The following is a 25,358-nucleotide window of genomic DNA, read 5'->3' as shown; positions in this document are numbered from 1 at the left end:
AAAATGTAATTTTTCTAACACGCTTCAGTGAGTTGAATAAATTAACAAGAAACCATGATATAAATTTGAAACATAATTAAGTCGTTTAATAAATCGGATAAACCAATCTGCCGCAAGCACTCTTCTCCAGCGATTGGATGCCATGGAGGAGAGGCAGAAACATTTGCTCACTTTCTTTCAAAAGGCTCTTCACAATCCCACTTTTGTTGGCATATAACAAGTAAAGGCGATTGCCTCAGGTTCATGACAGTTTTGGAATGGAATTTCTCATCTAGATTTCTCCAATAAACTCACACTTTCGGATATGAACTTGGTGGTGTCATGTAGTACACTCAGTTCAAACTGGAGCATCTTTTAGTTTTAACATGGAAACAGCCACAGCTCCTGAGACCCCCAAATTGTGATGATATCAGTGACAGTTATATATCCTGCCTTTTAAATCTAACTCTGGCATCTTCTCCATTACAAGTCAAGAGAAATTCATGTCCAGAATTTGGCAAATTGGAAATGTAAACGAGGCACCTCCCCCAAGTGGTCCAGTTAGAGTAAATGATGTGTTTTGGGAACACCCCACCCACAAAGCAAATGCATGTCATGTTGCTCACCAAGATCAAGGGCGCTCATCTGGAAATGTTTTGGATATGTTGCTGTAAACATAATTGCCTTGATGGGTAGTAGAAGTTTGAATTGGAATACAATGTAGCGGAATGCATTCTTTTTTATTCTGCATTTTGATTGCCACTCAAATGGCCCCTCACTTCTGCACTCGGTCTCTCTATTCCATCCTTTCTCGTTTCACTTTCACCACATTACAAATAATAATTCTATCACTAATTAACTCTTACTTCCATTTCCATAATATGATGGAAAGTTGTGGTGACATCAGCAACCAATTAACCTTCTGAGCCGTGCTACTGTATAAAATGAACAAGATGCATCATGATGGTATTTTCATTTCAATCGTACTCTTTTTACGTTGATAACGAGGATTGTCTTAGGCCATTATATATTTGAAGAGACAGGAACACACCAGAATTTGTTACCTACTTCAAAGTTCAAAACACATATAGCTTCATATTTCGTTATTGGTTGAATGTTTTTCTGAGATGTACAGCTCCATGATCTGTAAATTTCAGATGCCAGTGTAATTCATTCATGGTTTATAGCTACTTATTTTATTTTTGAAAATAAACACACTCTAAACTAAAATAAGGTAACTTTGGCCGAAATGCATCATTTTATCTTCAGCAAAATTAAGTAGGTAAATGCGGATGCTCTTTGCTTGTTCAGTTTACTTGCTTCATTTCCACTTCTTCCCGTTATTCTTTTTGTCGACATATTGATCTAGAAAAGGTTAAATCTCTTGTTAAATAATAGTAATAACAATAATCTGTAAAAAAAGAAAAAGAAAAGGAAGGTCTATTACGCTTTTTTTGTTATAACATATTTTGAATTTTCTCATATTTTTACTCAAATGTTTTGTTGTTATTAACTATTTCATTTTAACTTTATCTTTTTCTCATCCTTTCTCCATTTTTTCTTTTCTTTTTGTTTCAGTATTCTCCGTAACCTTTTTTGGCGCGGTAAAACTGTCGTTTTTCTCTTGTGAAAATCCTTTCATCCCCCTCTTTCTGTCCTCAATAATTTAGTTAGATCTATAGGTTATTTTAATTTAGGTTTGTCTTTTTGTTTTGTCCATATTTCAATGTATTTTATTTTCTTGTGTGGTATTTTTTGAGTCATAAAACGATTATTCTTTGGAGTGTATGAAAAAAAATTATTAAAAGAATTTTACATATAGAAAGAAATTTACTTTTGACTGTGATATGAGACCATGCAAAAAAAAAAAGGTACTCTTGTATTTCTTATGTGTTGCTAATAGGGAAGAAATTCAAATATATTTCAGGAACGGATGAAGAATAATTTGCTACACTATTTATGAAGATCTCTAAATGTATAGGTAATTAAGATTAAAATTTATTTTTAAATATCAAGTTTAAAGGTAATGAAAAATATTAAATGAAGACAATTATAATTTTAGGAGAAAATGAAAAAAGAAAGGCAATATTATAGTAGGGTATATACTAGAGTATATTTTATTGAATAGTAAGAGACAAAAAAATTGTTCACGGAGAAAGATTCATTAATCAGTTGACTAATCCACCATTGATGCGTGGTTAAGAATACTAAGCAGTCTGAAAATTAATGAAATTGAGTGACTGTATACTAATTCCGGGATGTAATGATATCTCTGATTGTGGGTTGCTGACAGTAATGATGGCCCTAAAATAGTTGACTATAGTTGTAACACCTGCTATGTCCTATCCCCAATTTATAGCCCTCCAACAACCAAACCAAGCATCTCGCACTTAAAACAAAACAAGACACCAGGCAGCTAAACACAACAATGTCCCAACCCAGATTCATTTCCATGATCTCCCTCTGTCTGACCCTTTTTCTGTTCCACACTTGCACTGGCCTACCATTTGTGGACCTCAATTTCCATGAAGTGGATGTTATGACCAAAAGGGTTTGCACCAAGAGCATTGGGGAGTGCTTGAGCTTGACAGAGCCGGAGATGGATTCGGAGACCAACAGAAGAGTTCTGGCAATGCAGAAAAAGTACATTAGCTATGACACACTCAAGAGAGACATGGTTCCCTGTGATAGGGCTGGAGCTTCTTACTACAATTGTCATGCAATACGAGCAAATCCTTATAATAGAGGCTGTGAGGTAATTACTGCTTGTGCAAGAGGTCAAGACATCAAAACTTGATGGAGGAAAGTCTTCTCCCTTCTCTTTTGCCCTTCCCTTTTCTCTTTAGCTTTCCTTCCTCTCTAGTTAAGATCATGCTTTTAAATGTTTTCTATTTTACTTTTAAACATTTATGTCCAGCGTATCTATGAAAGTATCTATTTTTCTTTCCGAGCAGATGTCGCATTTCCTTTGCATTATGATGCCTATTTGTTACAAAATAATAAAATTGATAGAAATTTGCAGTTACTACTTCAATTTGGTGATATCATTTTGTTGGAAAGAGGGTCTAGAAAAATTAAATGAGTACTTTTTAACAGCTTACCATAGGGATTAGTTGCAAAGTTTAACTTTTTATTGAAATTGTCTTGGTAACTTTCCATTACTGGGATAGAAAATGTTAAGAATGACAAATATTTTCCCAGAAGCTAGGTTTTTTTTTTTTTTTTTCCTTATGTCCTCTTCAAACTCTAATGCCAGGATAGGAAAAATCAAGTTTTGAGCCAATGAGATAACTACTTATATTTGATTTAATACGGGCTAATCCAACCGTATTCTGCAGAAGATAGCTCCTAATATAAAACCAGATTTTACTGCAGAACCACCTTATTTAAAACAATCTCTTATTCCCTGTTTCCATTTTGCCTTGATCTAATGTTAGGTGATTGAGTACTGTTGTGGGATCTTGTGTTTATATAGCCAACTCCTGCAGGACTGTCACTTCTATTGCTCTTTATTTTCTTCAATGTTTCTAAAGCAAGATTTTGTGGATCAAACGCAAGCCAACATACCATGTCTTATTGTTCAACTCTGGACTATACTAATCTTTGTTCACCTAATAGCCTCTGCAGTTTGAAATAGTTAACCAAGTCATATTCCTTATATTTGAAGCTTAACCCCAAATAGGACAATTAATCCATCGTGAAAGTTTTGAGTTGTGTGATAAGAAAGTCTGTAATTCCATACTTTTTGTGACTTGCGATAAATCACATAATGAGACTTCAGAAATGTGTAATAGATTGCATCTAGTAATCTCTTGAACTGTGGCGTAAACCCAATAAGCAGAGAATAAAGGGGAGATGGAAATTTTAGACCAGTTTCTGGTTTGGTGTAAGATTTTGGTAAAATAAAATTAATAAAAAAAAATTCAGGTCTCTTGTGACATAAAATCTGTATAGTAACATAATCTTAAATGAAATCGACGGTTTTAAAGATGAAGTTCGTTTGGGTTAAAAATTTGATTACCGCACCTGTCTGTCTCCTGGCTTGTCATTTTAGCACCAGGTTGGACAGCCTGTTGGAAACGTTGCATCTAGTACTGCTTTTGAGCTTTCTGATAAGGTAAGAAAATGTACCTCTCTGAGGTACGGCTGTAATTTTCCTTCGATGTGCCGAGCCTTAGTCTGCGTCTGTGTCCGAAACCTTTCTCCAAGCGCCAAGAGGAGATACTTGCCAAGGTATTTCAATGCTCAAAGTCAGATATTACTTAATATATTAAAATAAGAACAATAATGACCATGAACAGTTAAACTTTACTTGAGGATCTCACCATATATACACACTATTTTAATGGGCCTTAGATCATAGGTCCTATAATGTTATGATGATATTTACTATCATGATATTATTATTTTGGTACAGATAATATTATCTCTATAATATTATTATTACTGTTATAAGGCCGAGGGGTACAGAAAAAATGCTACTTAATTGCCATCCCTTTCTGGATTAGTGGCTTTTGTTATTATTGTAGGTTGACTGTTCAGGCAATGAAAAACCATTTCTTATGCATACATATTCGGTTATATATGCCCCTGTATTTGATAACATCTTGTTCGTAACTTTATGTATGTTATGTTCAACAGAGTATGTCATACTTTTTAATGTTTTTCTATTTCTATGTTCAACAGAGTATTTGAAATTCTTTTCCTTGGGTACAAAAGCACTCTGATTTGTCCCATTCCCCCCTTTAGCTTATTGAACCACTTCAATTCAATGTTGTAGTGTTCTATAACAGTGTAACTGACATCCCTTCCGGAAATAGAAGGAACAATTCCTTCTTTCATCTTGATAGTTATTCAATCCAACTAGCTAATGCAATTTCTTTTTCCAAATATCATAAAGTTGGATGATATTGCTAATGGGTATAGTCAGGCTGAGGTTGTGGGCTTAGAATAATAAGAAACTGAGAGATAATGTTATTAAATGGGGTGTCAAACACATAAATGGGTTGTGGTTAAGAAAATGGTGATGTCTTTTTATCATCATCTATATTATTTCTTGTGTCATTATATCAAAATTAGTTTCTATAGCATTATATTATCCACCCGTTGCCTGTATGTGTTTATTAATCTATTGCTGTCTGTTTGTTTAAAATGGTAACATCGTTGTAAATAATTTTATAAAGGGGATCATATTATCCACTTGATGGTGGGAAAAGTTTGCCTGAAATGATGGTAGGTCGTGTGAAAGTTTGAAAGATGTTGAGCAAGTTCTGAAAATTATTCACATTTACTCAACTCTTTCTTCCGTGTCATGCTTGGTCACTTATGAGATTTTCATGGGATCCTACCCTAGGCCCAACTGTATTTGTATGAATTGAAGGAGTTCCATGTGGCGTAATTAGATTAATGTTAATGGTGAAGGGAGTTAGTTAGGAATAATATGAAATGTGCCAAGGCTAAAAAGGCTTAGTATGAAAACCTTGACTTTGCTCAATAACAGTGTAAAGCTGAATTTTGGTTGTGAAACGCGTTGGGTTGGGTGGATCGCATTGAAGCTTCTAAGTTGTAATTGCAGTTCAGTTATGATGATCACTGGATTATTGCCTATTGGTAATGACTAATGAATGGTAGGCGCCACTTTTTCTTTGGGGGGAGGTGGGGAGTGTTCAAACGGCGCCACTTATAAAGAAGGGGCTAATGGGCTATATATGCATCAGTGCCTGCATCTGCTGGACCCAAATTATAGCATCATTTTTGCTACTGTCATCATTAAAACCACTTTCTTTCTCGTACCTTTATTTTTCTTTCAATGCCAATTTCCGAATCCAAAATAACTAACCCTCTTCGCCTCTTTGCACAAAATAAGAAGGCCTATTAGTGATGTAAAAAAATTAGAGCGAATATTATGGAAGCTGATTCATTTTCTTTTTATTTTTTGTGTCTGGCGTAAACGAACCTGCCTTGGGTTCCACAACGGCCCTTTTCACCAACAACTTACTTACCAACCCTTATATGAATAAAGTAGAAGGAATGTTAAATACTACCTCTGATTCTTTATATAAGAAATAAATGATAGTATTTTTCCTATGATTACTTTCAAATGTATTAATTATTAATTTTCTTTTATACATCTAATTTATTATGAATTTTACTAATAAGTGTATTTATTGAGTTATTAACAATATAACTCATACTCATTGGTTGAATCTTTTTCCTTGGATTACCAATATTTTTGTTATATCTAATTATCACCTGAACCAATTTTATGGGTATTTTAGAAAAAAAATTAAATATTATAATATTAATTAAAATAAACTAATTTAACTATTTTCATTAATCTTGATGAATTAAATATTTGTTTTTATATACAGGAACGAAGGTAGTAATAAAGTGGAGATAAATAATTATCATATAAAATTATTTTCATTCAGACGAGAATATAAGGTACATGAATGCTTTATGTGTACTATCGGAAGAAAAAAAGTTTTATTGTGTTCTTAACTATTATTTTAATAATATATCTCTAAGTTGCTTATAAAATTGTGATCAATTTTTGCTTTTTTTTTATCCGTGTGTATGAAAAAGTATTTGTTGAGAGAGATGAATCCAATCTGATCATACACAGGATAAGTTCTTGGGTTTTGGCGGAAGGATACCCGGTTCAACCAAAATTGAAGCATCAAGTATCCTTATGTAACAATCAGCTGGGACTTTGATGATATAAAAGGATTAAATGTGGAAAAAGAAGTGGAAAGCTGGGACTTTGGAGCAGGCGAAAAATGGTGGATTTTCTTGTCTCTCTCTCTTTTCCATTTTGATTCTAGCTTATTATTTTGGGTTTTTAGATCTTTGACCCTGCAAAGAATAACTTCACTTTGTATAGTGGCAACCTATAAAGCACCAACACCGATACGAACACCGGACACGACACGGACACGGACACGTGGACACCTGTAATGTCCAAAATATAGAACGTAGTGCGGGTGTCGTGTCGGTGTTAGATACTGACGCGTGTCAGACATCGAATACAGTAAGGAGCTGAAGTGTCCGTGCTTCATAGGTGACAACTATAGATTTTTTTTATAAGAAAAACGAATTGTATTGGAGGGCCAGAGGATTAAAGTGTATAATAGATTATTAGATGCATATATAGTAACAAACAACACGTGCAGTATCAAATATTTCTGACAGTTCATTTTAATCTTCTTACTGACAAGGGCTATGGTCACATTATTGTTTGAATATTGAATCCGTAACATTATGCGAGGGGAACTGTAGATCTGCCAACTATTCCGGATCCGACTCGATGACATTCAAGTTCAAACGATTTTAATCTTCCGAAATCTGCTTGCGTCATTGTACTCTCTTCCGCTGCTTGTTTTCTCAACCAACAACGCCATCTCCAAAGCTCGATCGTTACCAAGTCTGCCAGTCTCAGAATATGCCTTTAAATAGCTTCCACTCACTCCAAATGGACGATGCTGATTCGCTCCATCTCCTCTTCTGCACCAAGTCAAATCAATTCATCTCATCTTATTTCGTGTCTACGTATACGTGTAATCATTTCTTATTGTTACTTATGCATGCCATGGCAATATTACATGATCGTTTAATGCTACTAGTACCATCACTAAAATTTTATTTAGATCCTCATTTTCCTACTTATCTTAACCAAATTAAGCCTCTATATGGATTTCTGCTCATTCAAATGTTTGTTGATGTTTTGTGTGCATGCATGTCAAACAACTCAAACTGGACAATTAAGTTGAGTCACTTTTTGTAATTTTAACTCTATCTGTCTTGTCTATCAAGTTACTAGGACTGATTTATGCAACTTAGCACATTAATCTTATCACTCTTTTTTCTTCTTTTTTTTTTTTACATAAATGATTAATCTAAACAAATAAAAAGTATTTTCTTAAAAATATATTTATTATACTTTTAAAATGTTGGTTTAATTAATGCTTTAAAAGTAGTGTATCCACCTCTGGGCTCTAGTTCTCTGGACTAGTAAGACATTCCAACCTCCAAATTAAAGTACATAAACTGTGCTATCATTCTTTTTTTTTTCCTTTGAGATTATGTTGAGATATGATATCATTATTTATTTTTTATTTTGACTAAAATACATGTATTTTTCATATTAAAAAGGCTCAAACACATTTGTGTATGACTATCCGTTTATGTCTTCTTTATCCCATATAACTTAACAAAAATTGATAACATTTATTTAAAACAAAAATAATTTAGTTTCCAAAAGCTTGCCCAAGAAACAAAAAATAGCGTGGAAAAGCTCAAAGCTGTATAGTAACGTTACACCCGATCGCAAAGGCCTGTCTTGATGAACTATACATATATACAGCTGCTGTATAGAAAACCTCCACCGCCGCCAGTATCTAACAGAGATTATTTATGTGTGCTTTAGGAATAATTAATAAATCTTCTTGTTCGTCTTACCTTTGCTTTCTTGTGTGCATGTGTTTCATTGTCAACCTTTTTCTTTTCTGGATGCAGTGTTTCATACTTCTTTTAATTTTGTTCATTATGTTTATGTTTACACATATATGTTACTGTACTTTAATTAAATATCCCTGATATTATTTTTAAAAATGGTATAAATTGGATAAATATCTCAGATTTTATATATATTTTATTTTACATCTAGCAGTACACAAACAGAGAGTTTATGTCTTTAATTATGAGGTGTTATTTGTGTGTTTTTTAATGCTACGTGGTTGTCTCGCCTACTAATACTATATTTGTCACAGCAGTGGTGTTTTGTTGAGAGCCACAATTGAAACCTCAACACTCAGCAACCTCTGATCATGACTCCGCGGTTGGTGGGTCTCAGATTGACAAAATAAAATACCCGTGAAGCAAGCTCCAGTTCCACCACCCCATATCATTTTTCCGTTTTGCCACCATGTTACATTCCATACCACTTATTCTCAAAGAAAATTTGATTAATTACCTTTAGTATATTTTTAAGGGTCTCAAATTCAAGACCTTATTAAATAATGTCATTTGAAACTTGCTTAATATATTTTCAAGTATCTCAAATTTTAGACGGACATGAATCCAGGATCATTTGGATCTTGTTTGACATTAAGGTAATATTTGGTTAAATGGGACTTAAAACTTGATTGCATTTGAGATGAAAGTTTAAAAAAAAATTAGTGTACATCTTACACCTTTATACTCTACGTACTGTAATTCAAATATTTTATATTTTTTCATCTCAGTTTATTTTAATACCTTTCTCATTCCTCTAAACCAAAAGGATCCTAAGAGTATGTTTAAATTTTTAATGGAAGTGTTTTAAAATTACGTTTGAGAGGAAAATCAATTTAAAATCATTATGTTTGATTATCCTTAAAAAGAATGTTTGAGAATAAATTTTTATTTAAAAACTCAGATTAATAAAAATAAGACTTGAGATATTTTTACAAACTTAATTTATAAACTTAAATTTAATCCAAATTTAAGTTCACAAACTTTAGTCTAAACATATACCGGTAATGTTATATTTTCAAAATTCATACTTAGAGGATCTGAATATATGCTTGGAAATTGGAATATACAATGAAATGAACCCACGAAGACTGTGTTCTATAGGTGGGTGTTGCATACTTGATAAAAAAAAATCGTCTAAGCTTAATTATATATTTTTATTTCACATAATGTAATTTACAGGTGATTTTTGTTTTATAATTTTAAATATAAAACTAAAATATTTTCTGTGAATGTTGAAGTAAACGGGGCACAGAAATGGAGGACAGCCGAAAAGCAAAGCAAGAACGTTGAAATTAAAAAGGCATGGGGCTTAGCTGCCAAACGTTGGACCTGTGAAAATGGTAGCCCCAGCTCTTTATATTTGTCTTGTCGGTGATCTGGTAAATTAACGATGGTAAAAATTTTAAAATTTGATTACTACTTACTCCATTTCTTTTTAATTTTCTCTTTTTTAAAAAAAATATTATTCTTTTACTTTTTTCGGTATGGAATATAAATAATAACAATGATTTATGAAAGTTAAAAAAATTAGTTAATATTATTTAATTTTACTAATCTCTTTAAAAAGTAAACTTTTTTGTTATACTACCTTTTATTAGTTAATATTATTTAATTTTACTAATATTATTTAATACTACCTTTTAAAAAGTAAAATTAATTTAGATTTATTTATTTACTGGACCAACATACATGCATTTTTTTTCATATAATTAAGACCAAGAGGGAGTATATTTTTAAAATTTAAGATAACATTTGTTTTTCAATTTAGCTCTTACTTTTCATCTAATTTTAAATTAAATTATACATTTACCATGGAAGTGAATAAGAAAAAGAACTAGTATGTATTTATTGTAGAGTATATATATATATATATATATATATATATATATATATATATATATATATATATAAAGGTTACAATGAAAAATTTCATAACTAACCAGAAAATATATTGCATTTCTTAGTTCTTATATAAAAGCCATAAAAGACACTTCAACAAAAGTGTAATACAATTTGCTTCAATAAATACACTATTAAATTTAACAAATAATTTATTCAATAACCTTATACATTTTCGTTATTATGGAAACAATTAACCATTTGTACATTTTCTTTTACCGCAAGTAATTTTAAGTAAAAGTTTAATAATAATGAGTTTTGACAATTTTTACAATGCAAACATGAGTTTCAACAACTTAATACCATAGTTCACGAACGACATGCTTACTTCATCCAAGTCATTCACTAATTTACATACATTTTTGCAATGTAACGAAAATGAATAAAAAAAATGGTTCCAAATACTGTAATTCATAATTTTCTAACACACATTATATATAAACGCCAATCAATTTGGTTAATTTTTAAACATATAATTACTCATAATCTCAGACATTGCACGGGCTTAGTCAAAGTGATTTCATAAAACATGTATTATAACCACTCAATTTAGGCAAATAGAATGTAAAAAGAAAATTGGCACGTGAACTTAATCATATAATACATGGTTCACTTATATTTACCCAAATAAATCCACAATATGAAATGTAATTCATCTATGTTTGTACTTAGCCAAAATGAATAAAAAATGATTCTTCCTAAACACTCTCATTCATAATTTTCTAATTGGTATTATAAACTCAATCAATTTGATCGATATTTAAATATAGAGTGAATAGGCAATTTAGTCCCTAAGATTGTACCCATTTTGCATATTAGTCTCTAACTTAATATTAAATTCAAAATAGTCCCTATCTTTACATAAGTGTTGCAAAATAGTCCTTCCGTTAAATTTTAAAATAACGCCGTTAGTGAGGTCAATTTTAGTGTCACGTGGATTATCCACGTGGCACTAAAGGATGACGTGGCATGACACGTGGACGTGCCTGATGCCACGTCATTTGATGATAACAAAATGAGTAAATAGGTAATTTAGTCCCTGACTTTGTACCCCTGTTGCATATTAGTCCCTAACTTAATGAAAAATTCAAAATAGTCCCTATCTTTTGCATAAGTGTTGCAAAATAGTCCCTAACTTAAAAGATGCTAGAAATCATGCTTAAAGTGTCAATGCATTGCAAAGGTTGTGCCTAACACGATTTCTGGCAGTGCAGATTCCTCCTTGGATTCCTTGTCATCTTTTGATTCCTCTGGTTTTTTCTCTTCTTCTTTCTTTTCTTCTTCATTTGCTTTTTTCTCCTCCACTTTGTTTTCCTCTGGTTTTTTCTCTTCCTATTCAAAACACACAAAAAAATCAGAACCCAGAATGATACATTGATGGTAATTGAAGAAAAAAAAAGAGGAAAAGAGAATGGTTATGCAAACCTCGCCCATTGGTGTTGACAGCTACAGAGATAAGGTTGTTGTTGTGGATTTTTGGTTCTTTTTATTTGTGTAAGTGTGTGTGAGTTCTTTTTCGTATATATGCCTCAATTGGTTCAAAATCATCAAATTTGAAGAAGTCACTCATTCTATCATCATCAAATGGCATGATACTAAAATTGACCTTACTAACAACATTACTTTAAAATTTAACGGAAGGACTATTTTGCAATAGTTATGTAAAAGATAGGGACTATTTTGAATTTTTCATTAAGTTAGGGACTAATATGCAACAAGGGTACAAAGTCAGGGACTAAATTGCCTATTTACTCATTTTGTTATTATCAAATGACGTGGCATTAGGCACGTCCACGTGTCATGCCACATCATCTTTTAGTGCCACGTGGATAGTCCACGTGGCACTAAAATTGACCTCACTAACGGCGTTACTTTAAAATTTAATGGAATGACTATTTTGCAACACTTATGCAAAGATAGGGACTATTTTGAATTTAATATTAAGTTAGGAACTAATATGCAAAATAGGTACAATCTCAGAGACTAAATTGTCTATTCACTCTTTAAATATATGAACAAGTTTCTTTTCATTACATCATTTTTCTTAGAATTAGCAAGATATAATGTCAAGTATATTGATAAGATATTTATAATACAAGCGTCAAAGTTTCAGCAACTCAATACCATAGTTAACAAATTACTCACAATTTTGGAATGTAGCCAAAACAGATTAAAAAAAATGAACACGGATATAAAATGAAGACATTTAAATTACTTTCATAAATTTTATTTTTTAAAATAATATTTATTATCACTTAGTAATGATATGATATACAACTCGTAATGCCACGAGCAAAACTACGCTAGAGTAACGTTTAACGTGATAATGTCTTTATAAGTTGCATGATGATATGATCTAGCAATACAATAAAATGACCATGCGACCCTCACCAACCCAATTGACGATAAACCACCAACTACACTACACCGGAGAGAAGAGAAGTGAGAACAAAGAAAGAAGCTTAACCACAGTTTTCAGTTACACGTCAGAATTTTTCTAACCCGACCACAGCTTACAGAAATAAATTTGCAGTCAAGCAAATGGGAATGAGACAATTATATTTATGGGCAGGGCAGGGTTGGTCTTTTGTGAAGTACTAGTGTATTATTACTTACAAATCAACCTCTATGTAGTAGTTGTACTTAACACCTTTAGACACGTGGACAATTCTCTTTCATTTAATTTGCGCATACAGCATACTTTTTTCCTTCTTTTTTTTCTTTGTATCTTTCATTTTCATTAAACCACCTCGCATGAGTCACATCTAACAGTAAAGTAAAACGAAAATATAGCAGAAAAAGGGGTAGAATGGTCCATTAGCATATGGTAGGGAATGGGGAATTGGGTTTAAAGGGCAGATCAGATCAGAAAGCACAGTGCACTATCAGTTGTTTGGTTTGTGTTGTGTTAACTGTTAAGTGAAGTGAAGGTCGGAAGCGGTGATAGTTAAACAGGTGACGGTGGACCCAGAAATCCAAGAGCTGATTGAGAAGGAGAAGTGTCAGTAATGCTCCGGTATATAGCTGACTTCTAGGGGCTTGGTTGATAAGGACTTTGAGCAGATCAGAGAGTTCCTTCATCGTGCACTGATTTTCACACTGGACATCCAGAAGGAGTATGGCAAACTTTTGAAGGATTTCAACAATAGGGCCATTGAAGAGCTCAAAGCTGATGTTGACAACAATATGCCTGGCTTCCTTGTATCTGAGTTGAAGTACAAGGACTAGCTTCAAAATGTCTTGCGCAATCTTTTGTTTTCTGGTGTCACAGGCTAGCTTGGTTTTTCGATTCAATTTTAAGTTCATTTGTCTTGTTTTGTTTTCCTTACATAATATATTTTCTTAATAACAAAATCAAATATTATGCTTACCATTCGAAGCTGGAGAAAGCTTTTGTTCATTTCAAGTTACTTCAATGAATTGCTATACAAAAATAATATCCCTATGAAAAATAATAATTTTTTTTTAATTTTCATATCAGTATCCTGATTTACAGGCCTCATTTTTTCACAATGACTGAGATCATCCATACAATGCAATAAATCTTCTACCAGTAAACAGAAAACCGTTGTTTTCTACGTACAGATCTTTCATTGCAACTGCAGCAGGTCATAAATGAAATGCTTATCAAAATGTGAAAATTGCAGTCAAGTGTTTAAACCTTTTAATTTACTAGGACGACCCCACCTACGATATCCTATATCGACAGCAGTTAGCATAAATGACTCGAGGGATGTCTGGTTTTTCAATTCCGCCAGTCGGTACTGGTAACACCAACAAGCAATTTCGAATATAAAATCCTTCCTTCAGTCAAATATCTCCTGGCTTTCGATTATACTGTGCTGACTGAAAATGTGAGACGGAGAAGTTAAGTAAACAGAATTTCTTTTCTTATGCGATATTGACATGAAAACAAAATGAAACTGTAATTATCGTCGTTCTTACTGGTCATCTTTGGCGACACGATAATATCTCTCTGCATGCTGGCGCTGCCCTATCAGTTGAGCAAAACGCTCATCATGAGTGATTACAATTAGCTGAAAATTTTCCTGCCCTTTCCTGTCCTCCATGATCCTGCATTATAAAGAAGATAACAGCACATTAATACAAAATTAATTCACTCATCCGTCCTTAATTATAACATCATTTTCAGAAATTTGTTTGTCATTTTTTATAAGACTTCTTTCTAATTTTTAGACACATTAAATTTTTTTTCCTATATATCTTTACTAAATTATTCTATCTCCAAATATTAATGAGAAGTAATTAAGTGGATAGAGAGATAAAAAAAAAAATTTAGAACGATTGTATAAATAATTGACAAATTTAATGTAATTAAATAAATTAACTAATTTTCTTAAGAGGTGTGAATTAGTTGAAAGGATCTTATAATTAGGAATGGAGGCATGAAAATTTAATCAGAACTAGGCGACAATCTATTCACACCTTACGAGAGCTGCAGCTAGACTTTCAGCATTTGGTCCATCCAAATTTGTGGTAGGTTCGTCCAGTGCAAGTATTCCACAATTGAGACAAAACGTTTCAGCTAAAGCCAACCGTATGATAAGAGAGGCCAGAACCTGGAACCTCACAATTAAGTCAAGCTTATTTGTTTATTATTTTTATTTTTATTTTAAAAAAAAGGAATACTAGACATAGGCACATAGCAATTCCCTCGGTGATAACATACCTTCTGACCTGCACTACATCTTCCTCTCATCTCCAACTCTGCATCACCAGTCTGCATGAGAACCTGTATGGAATGCACAAGAACAATATTTCAAAGATTTTATGAGGATATTAGACAGCTTCTCAAGGAATTGGTGTTTCAATACGATATGTCAAACCTTGTAACTGTAGGAACGGGTCCCTGCACCTTCGGAGTCTGAATGAATACTGATGTAGTCTATATCTTGTCCTCTATAGGTTTGCTGCCACAATTCCCTTATAATTTTGTTGATTTCTTCCATTTTCATTGTGTGGAAGCGCATCAGTGCTCTGAAAGATGAATCATAAAAAGTCACAAATGAACAAAAATCAAATGCAGATTATGATCAGTAATTTGATACATAAGTATCTAATTTGTTAACAAGTGTAACCATATTGATTATTGCTTGGAAACTAGAAGTAGACAGTTTAATATGCTTTCATTTCATAATTTGTAATTGTATTTCAGGCGTGATAATTAGCTTGCAACAAGAACTAAACACAGAAAATGAGGAAACTGATTTCATGAACTTCTTGAAAGACATGCATTTCCCTGCCTTGATGACCTAATTATATTTTTTAGTCTCCTTGGTTTATTATAGTTTGGTGTTGTTGGCTCCCCCTTGTTCAATTGCAACAATGTTATTCTGATAGTTTTCCAGTTGATTAAGTGGAGCTCCCAATCAACCAGATGCAGACTTCATGTTGCTTTTGCTAATGTGGCCTTTTGACTTTACTAAGGTCAAAATGGCATTTCATAATGCCGCATAAGCAAAGGGCGCCATGTTAATGCCAATTAGAGAAGGGAACTTGATTGCACCCAATTCAAAAACTATGGGGTTCTGCATTATCATATAATTAAAGCTAAATGTTTAATGAGATTAAATTTCAAATATTAATGCTAAGGGACCTAAAGTGTAACCCTTCTATTTTCCATGTCAGGAAGAATAAAGCATGTGCATTTGCATTCCCAACACATATAACATACAATTGAGCAAGTAAATGCACATAATATAATTATAGCAAATAACAGAAATATCCAGCATTACCCAAACAGCTTATACCAAAGCTGCCAAGTAACCTCAGCACCTCGCAATGCAAAATGAGGTGGTTACATGCGTCAGCTTTTGAAGTACAAGAGAGAAATGGCCTTATGAGGTAAGAAGTTATCTTATTCAATTAGTTATGCATTGCAAAACCATGACTATCAGATAACAGAGGTCAAGGACCCCCCCCCCTCCCCTGTCTTTTCTTCAAACTCTGATTCATATTTTTCATATAGAAATAAATCTCTGATCAACGATAGAATAGGATCCATTTTGAATCATATTTAAGGGATTCCTTGGTTTGGACTGAAGAAGCAATATCACTCAAGCCATACAAACTTGATGTAATGTTGAACATTACTGAATTTTAAAGAAACTCACTTATCAAGTGCACTGTAGTATCTGTCTAGATCCTTGTTGGCCATTTCAGTTGTCTGCAAAGAAAAGTTGAATTGTCAACAACATAAAACAGAGAATTAAAGAAAGCATACAAATATGGTATTGGTATCACAGGTGATTACACCTTAAGCTGGATAAGTTGGTCAAAGTATCGCTTATCTATGTCCTTGTATTGAGCCTGCTTAAGATCAACCTTATTTTTGGAAATATTGCTTTGGTAAACAGACATTGTTCCACGGCACCTGTTTAACTATCACCAAGGCACCGGTATATAACCAAAAAGAGAAAAATAAGGTGTGTCAGTTCTACACTAGAAGGAATAGTATATAACTATCGAAGATGTGAACATAGAAATGATAATTGGCTAAACTAATTAAGATTGCAAGCATAGATGTATGATTCAGGATTTGAAAATACCTCTGAAAGAAGTCTCTCCCTCTCCTGTGATAGTTTCTGGAGTTCAGTTTCAACTGTGGAAATCCTACCAGCCTTCAATATATTTTCTTCCATTGTTTCAATTTCATGTGCTAGCTCATCTACTTCAGCCTTTGTTTTCCGGTAATTTAAGTTGTCCTCAATATTTCTTTTTAGTTGATCTTGACCTCGCATCAAATCTTTACTTTTGTTTAGTTCAGCTAAAATTTCCTGCTTCCTTGTATCAAAACTTTGAAGTTGAGATTCTGATGAAGATTTCTTTTCCTGCAGTTCCTTTAGCCTGTCTCCTTTCTTTAAATCAGAATACCTGATCAAACGAAACATATGTTAAAGAAATTCAGAGTCTTAAAAGCTAACATTTTTCAAGCAAATAAGCTTACGTTTTGATCTTAGAATTCATTTTAAAAAGTGCTTGAGCTTCTTGTTGATAACTTCTCTTCTGTTCAGCCAGGTCCTCATACTCACGCTCGAGTCTAATTTTCAGTTCATTATGGTTAGCAAGTAATTTGTCTGTCTCCTTGGATAAAGGTCCAAGAGCATCTGCCAAATGCTGCAAATACCAAAATTTTGGGTGATACTATGCATTTGGACATGGTAAAGAAAGACAAAAAAACTAGAGCATTTTTAAAATAGTAGCAACAAAGTAATCAGTTCATAAATTTGGCAATTTTGATTGATGTAAAGAATTTTGAAATAAAGGGTGTCTAAATTGTTATTTTTTATTTTTGTAAATAAACACAAACAGATCATGTTAAGTCTGAAAATGAACTAAAAACAAGTGTATGAATCAATCAGTAAGCTTGAGAATTTTGAAAAACAGGCAATTCCTTTAGTGGGTGGGTGGGGTGGGGGAGTAGCTGTTTAATTTCTTTATTCTATATAGACAAAGATACAACACATTGAATTTGAAGATAAAATATATAGAATGTGTATAAGGTACTCTCATACACGGAAAGGGGTAAAAAAGCAATTACACATGCCTATAACTCAAAATTAAGTATCCATCAATGTATGAGATAATTATACACCTTCTCGTCGAGATCAACTTGGGTCTTTTCTTCAGTTAAACGTTCCAATTCTTCTTCTAATCTTTTAACACCTTGCAATATGTTAGTTGCCTTTGTTTTTTCCTCCCTTACAGTGTGCCACCGCATTTGAATACTTGATAGATCCTTCTCCATATACCTCTGTTCATCCTTCAACCGATCCAATTCAGATTGCAAATTCTCCCTTGTAACCAAGATATGCATGGAAATAATTATAGGAATAAGAAACATAAAACAAAAACTCATAGTAAATAAGTGCACTTAGGGAATAGGAGATGATGCTGAGATGAAAGAATCAATTTATCTTGATAGATCTAGATTGTGAAATTGTTCATGTTAGTATAAAGTAGAAACTATCTTAAGCTATTTACTTTGTGCTCTGCAATGTGTTAAGCTCCAATTGAATCTCTTCTAGAGTCCTCACTCCCTGTGCTCGAAAATTATGCTTATCTTCTAAATCCTCAACTTGCTTTTGTAAAGCTTGAATTTCTTGGAAAATCCGGTCAGCATTTTCAACAGGTTGCACCAATGTCTCAACCAAATCCTTGTCAGATTTTACTTGTGCTAAAACGCCTAAAACCTGACAGTTGCAGTAGTTGTGTAATCTAAAACAAGTTAACACCAAGCAAAAGGGGGGAAATAGATAATACTAAACAATTGATAAAAAAAATAATAATCATCATTATCCACAAAGCAAACATTCAAGAAAGGAAGTAACAAGTATGGAGGGATTCAACTTTCTACTTAAAAGAAATTATGATAATTACATCATCAAGAGCCTGAGATTTGTCATCCATCTCTTCTTTAAGTTGCTGAAGTTCCTTTTCGGAATTAGGGATTGTTTCCTTGCCAAGTTTAACATATTCTTCATAAAGCATACGAAGCTTGTCCAATTGCTGAAAATGAGACTCTGCATTTGAGGATTCTACGGCGAGAACTTTCATATGTCCAGCTGAACTGGTAGCCTTCACTCTTTGCTGTCATTAGAAAAGAAAAAAAAAACAATTCAAAAGGATATAAAGTGCTTGCTCAAAACCAATAGATAATATCAGTATATTATAATATGATGTGAAATGTACCAACCTTTTTGACAAAACTGTCTTCTTCTTCTGGAGAAAAAGGACGCTCACAGCAAGGGCAAACATGATTAGCTCTTGCAACCCTTTCAAAAGGATCAAACATTTGCCGCATACCATCAGCAATATTATATTTGCTGCAAGCAATCACCAGACAAAGTATTAGTACATGAGACCAGTACCTAGTGACAACACAAACAACACTTTGATATGGTCACAAAGATGACGTCATGAATGTCTGGCACAAATTGACCTTCTTTGGACATCTCTTTTCTCCTTGGCAGACTCTAAAACTTTGAGATAAGAATCAATTCCAGAACATTGCTGGTCCAAAGACTGAAGCTTAGATTCAATATATCTCTTTCTTGCTGCAAGAAAATTATTTATAAATGGTGCAAAACTGTGTTCAGTAATTCAGCATGGCAGAAGAAAAAAAGCACACTAGACTACTGGGCAAAGGAGAAGCAGCATAAAGATATAAAAATATCAATTGGGAATAAGAGACACATACAAAATGCTAAACTATGGAATGGCTATTTGCCTATTTCTATTTATGGCACACTATTATCATATTATTGATATGCAGAACCGTGTGGCTTTCAAAAGCACTAAAAAAATTCACGTAGACATTAGAACCTACAAACCCAAACTTTTAAAAAACTCAACGTAGATGATTTGTGTAACATCCCACAAAGTTAGTCTTATTATAAAAAGGGGTATTCTAATAATTAGGAAGGATTTAGTTAATAGCTTAACACATGGGCTTCAGTTAAAAGAGAGATGGATTTTTAAAAGAAAGGGGCGAAGGGCTGCTATGGCCCAATAAATGGCGACAGTTCATAAACCCCGAGCCACATCCACACCCTCATAATGCACACGTCGTGGGAAAGGAAAGGAGAGGAGGAAATAGATAAGGGAGAAGAGGAGAAACGCAGAATGGACAACCTAGGCACCCTGTTAGGGGAGTTGTCAACTATATCCAGGTGAGTGCATTCCCTTGCATGTTTCCCCCTCCCCATAACTGCATTGATGGCTTTGTATGCATCCCCAAATGTGTTCCCCTTTTCCCCATAATTATTGATATGCTTGAGATGGTAATTGAATGCATTGATCTCCTTGATATGATGATTAAATGAATATTCTATGTTAGGGATCAATAGGGGTTTTGTGTGTTGATTCCATTATGATGTATGATTTAGGGTTTTTTTATTATTATATGACTGTATTTGACATCATCAAACTTCTTTATTACTAAAGTAATACCATACATGAAGCAGCATCCAGCAATTTTATTTGTTCTTGAAAAACTATGTACCTAGAGAATGTAAAAAACATACAATCCTAAAACTAAAAACTGTAGTTATTCCAGAGAAAGGTTTAGATATATTTTTTGTCCATATACATATGCATATTTTCAATTTGATGCATATACAACAATTTTTCAAATTCATCCCTGTTATAACAATGAAATTGGTATGGAGTTATAGTGAAGTACAATAAACAAATGAAAAATGAGTGTTACATATATAGGGACCAAAAATATACTATTAGTGATCTAATTATAATTAGATCCCTACACTAATATAACTCTAATAGACTATAGACAGTATTATAAAACAAAAAACAGTAAGCAGTAAATTGAAAATGATTGTTATAAAGGACTAAATTGAAATAGACTTAATTAAAAAGAGTGCCACACAATATGGGGGGGGGGGGGGGGGGGGCGATATTTTAAAAGAAAATAAAAATCTTTTGATGTGTCAACTACACAAGTAAATTACCTGTGAACCATTGCAACATTACAAATGCAGAACACGAAACATTGATTTCACTCATAAACTACAATATTTATATGCAACTTCTTTGAATGATATACAGCACTTACATTCCAAATCCTTGTGGTGTTTGGATAGGTTACTATTAACTTCTTGTATTTTCACCTGCAACACATTGACTTCCTTCTCAGCTTCACGGTACTTTGCATTCAGGTCATCAAATTCAGCTCCAACAGCCCTGAACCACAAAAAAAAAACATAAATACAAGATAATATATGATCTACTTTGCACTTTAACCTAATGTGGGATTTTTTCACTCACAGTTGTCATTTCAACAATATTATAAATCTGATATTGGCTCATCCTCAAATGTCAAAAAAATGAATTTAGTTCCACAAACTTTGCTGAGCAATCAACACCACAGTGGCATTCTTAGTGCAATATATTCTCTCCGTTCTAGATTATATGAAGTTTAAGGTTTTGGTACAAGTATTAAGGAATGCAATTAATTTATTGAATTTCAAAGAAAACATTAAGTAACTTCCTAATATACCCTTTATCTCTCTAATTAATGACTAATTTACTCTTCCTATACACTACTCCCACTATGTATTGATTAAGGGTAGTCATGGAAAAAATATTTAATGCAGCATTGGTTTTGCAAAACGACATATATTTTGGAACAATTTTTTTTCTCCAAAACGTCATATAATCTGGAACGGAGGGAGTAAAATAATCAGTCCTATAATCTCCACGTACATGTTCAATTTTGGGCATGAGGAGTGTGTACTGAGATCTCACATCGACTATAGATATGATATGGCCACCGTAGAGCTTAAAAAGTTTTCAATAATCCTTACCTTATGATTTAACTTTTGTGATTGAGTTAGGTTCAGTCCAAATTCAAGAGATAGGAGATAGGACGACAACTACAAGTTAGATGCAAACAATGAAAGAAAAGATTTCCCAAACCTTAATGCTTGCATAATTTCCTTCTTCACATCCTTATCAAGAGGAACCCTCCCTTTCAGCACCTTTCTTATTTTGTCCTTTTGTTCATCAATTCTGTAAAGAATAAACAGATGATCACCAACTTCTAAATATATAATTTTGAAAACAAAAAGCCAAAAGCAAAGGAGATAAAAAGAAAATGGATCTACATCTTTTTATGTTTCTTCTTCTGACTTTCCAACTCTCCCTTCTTATAAGATAGCTTAACTCTGTCCTGTGAATCAGAAACCATGATATCCTTCTCTCGACTGACAGCCTTAATCTTTTGATCTACACTATATATCTCCTTTTCCACTTCACATTTATTTGGTTCAAATTGTCTTTCGTCGAGTTGGCTTGCCTTCCTCTTAACCTCATTTTCCTGCCAGCATTACTCAAAATTATGCTATTCATATTTGCCACATGTCTAAAATAAAGGTTATATATAAATTACAAAACATCACCAAAGAGCAGGCTACCCTTACCAAATTTCTTTCTCTTTCATCTAATTGAGAGAAGTTTTCATCAGATATTTGAAGTTCAAGTGAATCAAGCTCATTTTTCTTCTCTTCAATACGCTTCGAAATGCCACTCTGCATACATAACAAGGTACTAACATCGTACAAGATAAATAGACAAGAAATTTGTGCATTGAAATGAAACACCAAACCTTGCTCCCTGTCATAGCCTTTATTTTAGCCTCAGTATGTTTCAAACGGTCATTTGCATTCATGTAGCAATCAAATGCCATCTTGATTTCATTGTCATTTGCCTTCTGCACATAAGAAGCAAAAAAAAGAGTTAATAATCAAGTTGTTTTCTTATTTTTGATATGGTGAAAATAATTTAAAATTTTGAAAAATTTAGACAAGCACATTCTTTAAATAAGAAAAAAAATTCACTACAGTATAGAGTGGATGTCAGAAAGAAAGAAGTACAGGAGCATACAAACAACATCCTTGCTAAAGGAAAAATCAAGTGAGCAAAGCATACAAATCTCTTGATATATCCAGCAAAGAAACCCTCTACTATACTGCCAATTGAATACCACGAAGAAAACAAGAAGATCCTTTATCCCAAATATTAAGTAACAGCGAGAAATCACCCTTGAAAATTCTTCAACTTCTCAATTTGCCTCCTAGCACAGGCACCTAAAAGTAAACATACTCACACATAAACCAGAAAGAGAGAACAGAAAAATCACCTTTTTATCATCCAGGTCCTTCTCAAGATCTTCCAACCTTGATTTTACACGATTAGTGAGGTTTAAAGCAACCTCAGCACTGAAAGGTGACTTTGGAAGAGATCCCAAGTTATATGTAGTGAAAAGATTGTGAATGGAGGAATCACGTTCATTCTTGAATGACATGTGAGCCTGCAGTTCAAATTAGAGAGAAAATTACAACAATGTCCTGCAATACTAGATGTCAGTATAGGCAGCTTGTGTATCAATTCATTTACTTCTGCTTCAGCTTGTAGCTTGGCAATCACTTCGATGGATTCAGCAATGGTCTCCTTAAGGGTAGAACTTGTACAGTCAATGTCCTCCGTTTCTCTTTCCAACCTGCTTATTTTTGTTTCTAAACTTGCAATCCTTTCTTCAAACTTGGTCTTCCATTCCATCAACTCTTCATCGGTGTCTAATCAAATATAATATGCAGAAAAAAGCATTAGAAACTTACATATATATTAAACGGGGCATATCTGTGTAAATCCATTAGGATTGAAACTATTAACAATATAGAAAGAGATAAAGAATTTAAAACTGGTAAAACGTATACCATGTTCAACACTTACACACCTTCAATCTCCTCAGTGAGAGCTAGATATTGTTTCTGTTGTTCCTTAAACAGGATGCTTCGTTGAGCAGTTTTAGTTGATATCTGCTCCTGCAGCTTCCGCAAATATTTCAATGTTTCCTCCGTGTGATGAATTTTATGATCCAATTCTTGAATGCTGCCATCCAACTGTTGCAGTTGACATTCTGCAGACTCTGTTTTCTCTTGATCCTGTGCAATGCTTTCCCGAAGCTATAATAAGAAAACAAAATGAAATAATTAGATATTGTTTTTTTAATGATTTATAGGGAAGAGGAAAGCGAGGTAGAGGTAGCTACCTTGTAAGCAGCATCTTTGAGAGTCTGAAGATTTTCCAGTTTGAGCTTGTAAGTCTTAATCTCTTGAGCCTGCTCCTTGTGAAGTTTCTTTATAACTTCGAGTGCCTTGGTGTATCTAAAAGCATGTATTGAGTGAGTAAAAAGTAACAAGGGCAGGGGATGAAGAAATGAAGCTACCTGGTAGCGGAAAAGATATCGTCGAACTTTTTCTTTAAGGTAGAAGGATCCTGGAGAGGCCAGTTGGCTTCATCTTGATGAACGAATATAACATTTTCGAGAATGGCCTTGGAGACGCCCATGAGGGCAGGAATCTCTTTATCCATGTCAGCGCATCGATAGCTGAGGCAAACTTTCTCGCCAGTGTGAGGATTAATAGTTTGAAGCACACTTTCGATAGCCTTGTATTCCATCTTGGAGGCCTTCTGTGTGAGCTGAAAGGACCTTACGCAGACCACGTCTTTACCGGCGGCCGTTTTGAAACGGAGCTTAATCTGACCCTTTGTTTCGGTTTCCCCCGCAACCTTTGGGTCGTGGATGAAGCTGTGGCCAGACCTAGCGTTAGGTGGCAACTCGCCGGTGCAGGAAAGCTTCAAGCACTCAATGATGGTCTGTGCACAAGTAAGTACAGGGATGATTGATAGAGAAAATGAAATGAAATGAAATGAATGAATGCTTACTGTCTTGCCAGCACCATTGGGGCCAACGATTAGGGTTAAGGGCTTGAAGAAGGTGATGACGTTCTTGTTCTCCGGGTCGAAGCTCCGGATGCCCTTGATCAACATTTTATCAACAGTACTCATCTTCTTCACTCTCACTCCCTCATACTCTGCTCTCAATTCTCGTCCACGCCCGCTCTTTTTTTTTTACTTTTGATTACCAATAACTCAACTCAACTCACTATAAACAATTTATCACTTTTGGGCTCAGATGGGCCTCTTCACCAAACACAAACACACCTCTCAAATTGCTAGGACTACCACCTTCTGCCTTTTTTGTTTTTTTTCTTTCCGAAAACACCCTTCACCTTTCCCAAGGCAACTCTCACTCTTGTTCCTCAACCAGTGCAATCATCAATGACTATGTTTGTGTAACCACTTGTTGATGCAAATGGACATTGGCAAAAGCATCCATACCATTCCTTTGTGCGTTGAACAGTCATATTTGTTTTGGAATTCGTGCAGAAGCATGTTAGATAGAGAATCAAACATGCACAATGTCACTCATCACAAGCTAAAGGTAGTTAGTTATGGACAAAAGGCGAAGGACTTCAACTTAGGAAATGAGGAGGTGAATATGGTAATGGAGACTTTTAGGATGACACCCATAATAATACTAGAAAGTTATTATTTGTATTAAATCTAGTCTTTTTTTAATT

The 25,358-nt window shown here is 33.7% G+C and overlaps 2 protein-coding genes across 3 annotated transcripts; one reads left to right on the top strand and one right to left on the bottom strand.

Annotated features, from left to right (window-relative positions):
- The first annotated feature begins 2,348 nt into the window (after window positions 1–2,348).
- LOC100793523 (putative rapid alkalinization factor) lies at window positions 2,349–3,009 on the top strand. Its single transcript, NM_001254286.3, has one exon. The coding sequence runs from the start codon at window positions 2,408–2,410 to the stop codon at window positions 2,774–2,776; it is 369 nt and encodes a 122-aa protein (NP_001241215.1). The 5' UTR covers window positions 2,349–2,407; the 3' UTR covers window positions 2,777–3,009.
- A 10,822-nt stretch (window positions 3,010–13,831) lies between these two features.
- Window positions 13,832–24,868, bottom strand: LOC100818545 (DNA repair protein RAD50). 2 transcript variants are annotated; one of them, XM_014770884.3, is made up of 25 exons: window positions 24,661–24,868; window positions 24,161–24,570; window positions 23,984–24,098; window positions 23,669–23,897; window positions 23,329–23,507; window positions 23,072–23,242; window positions 22,538–22,642; window positions 22,353–22,460; window positions 22,038–22,249; window positions 21,850–21,942; window positions 20,987–21,114; window positions 19,355–19,469; window positions 19,109–19,238; window positions 18,793–19,002; window positions 18,397–18,605; window positions 18,008–18,209; window positions 17,360–17,529; window positions 16,962–17,286; window positions 16,669–16,794; window positions 16,527–16,579; window positions 15,240–15,390; window positions 15,083–15,145; window positions 14,839–14,972; window positions 14,338–14,466; window positions 13,832–14,238 (listed from the first exon to the last, which is right to left on the bottom strand). In XM_014770884.3, the coding sequence occupies exons 1-25, from the start codon at window positions 24,781–24,783 to the stop codon at window positions 14,199–14,201; spliced, it is 3,930 nt and encodes a 1,309-aa protein (XP_014626370.1). In that variant the 5' UTR covers window positions 24,784–24,868; the 3' UTR covers window positions 13,832–14,198. The 2 variants fall into 2 exon arrangements, with proteins under 2 accessions (XP_014626370.1, XP_003552170.1); XM_003552122.5 differs by having other exon boundaries at window positions 24,161–24,591; window positions 24,661–24,867.
- Between the last annotated feature and the right edge of the window lie 490 nt (window positions 24,869–25,358).

Source organism: Glycine max, chromosome 18, assembly GCF_000004515.6.
Source record: "Glycine max cultivar Williams 82 chromosome 18, Glycine_max_v4.0, whole genome shotgun sequence".
Lineage (NCBI taxonomy): Eukaryota > Viridiplantae > Streptophyta > Magnoliopsida > Fabales > Fabaceae > Glycine > Glycine max.
Note: the sequence above shows the minus strand (reverse complement) of the source record. Positions and strands in the feature narration are given on the sequence as shown.

Excerpts from the sequence above, each read along its gene's own strand:
- LOC100793523 (NM_001254286.3), top strand. The coding sequence starts at position 2,408 with ATGTCCCAACCCAGATTCATTTCCATGATCTCCCTCTGTCTGACCCTT.
- LOC100818545 (XM_003552122.5), bottom strand. The coding sequence starts at position 24,783 with ATGAGTACTGTTGATAAAATGTTGATCAAGGGCATCCGGAGCTTCGAC. Across the intron at positions 21,115-21,849 it reads GAAATTATGCAAGCATTAAG|GGCTGTTGGAGCTGAATTTG; the intron begins GTTTGGGAAATC and ends TTTGTGGTTCAG. Across the intron at positions 16,795-16,961 it reads GGGAGAGACTTCTTTCAGAG|TTAAACAGGTGCCGTGGAAC; the intron begins GTATTTTCAAAT and ends CCTTGGTGATAG.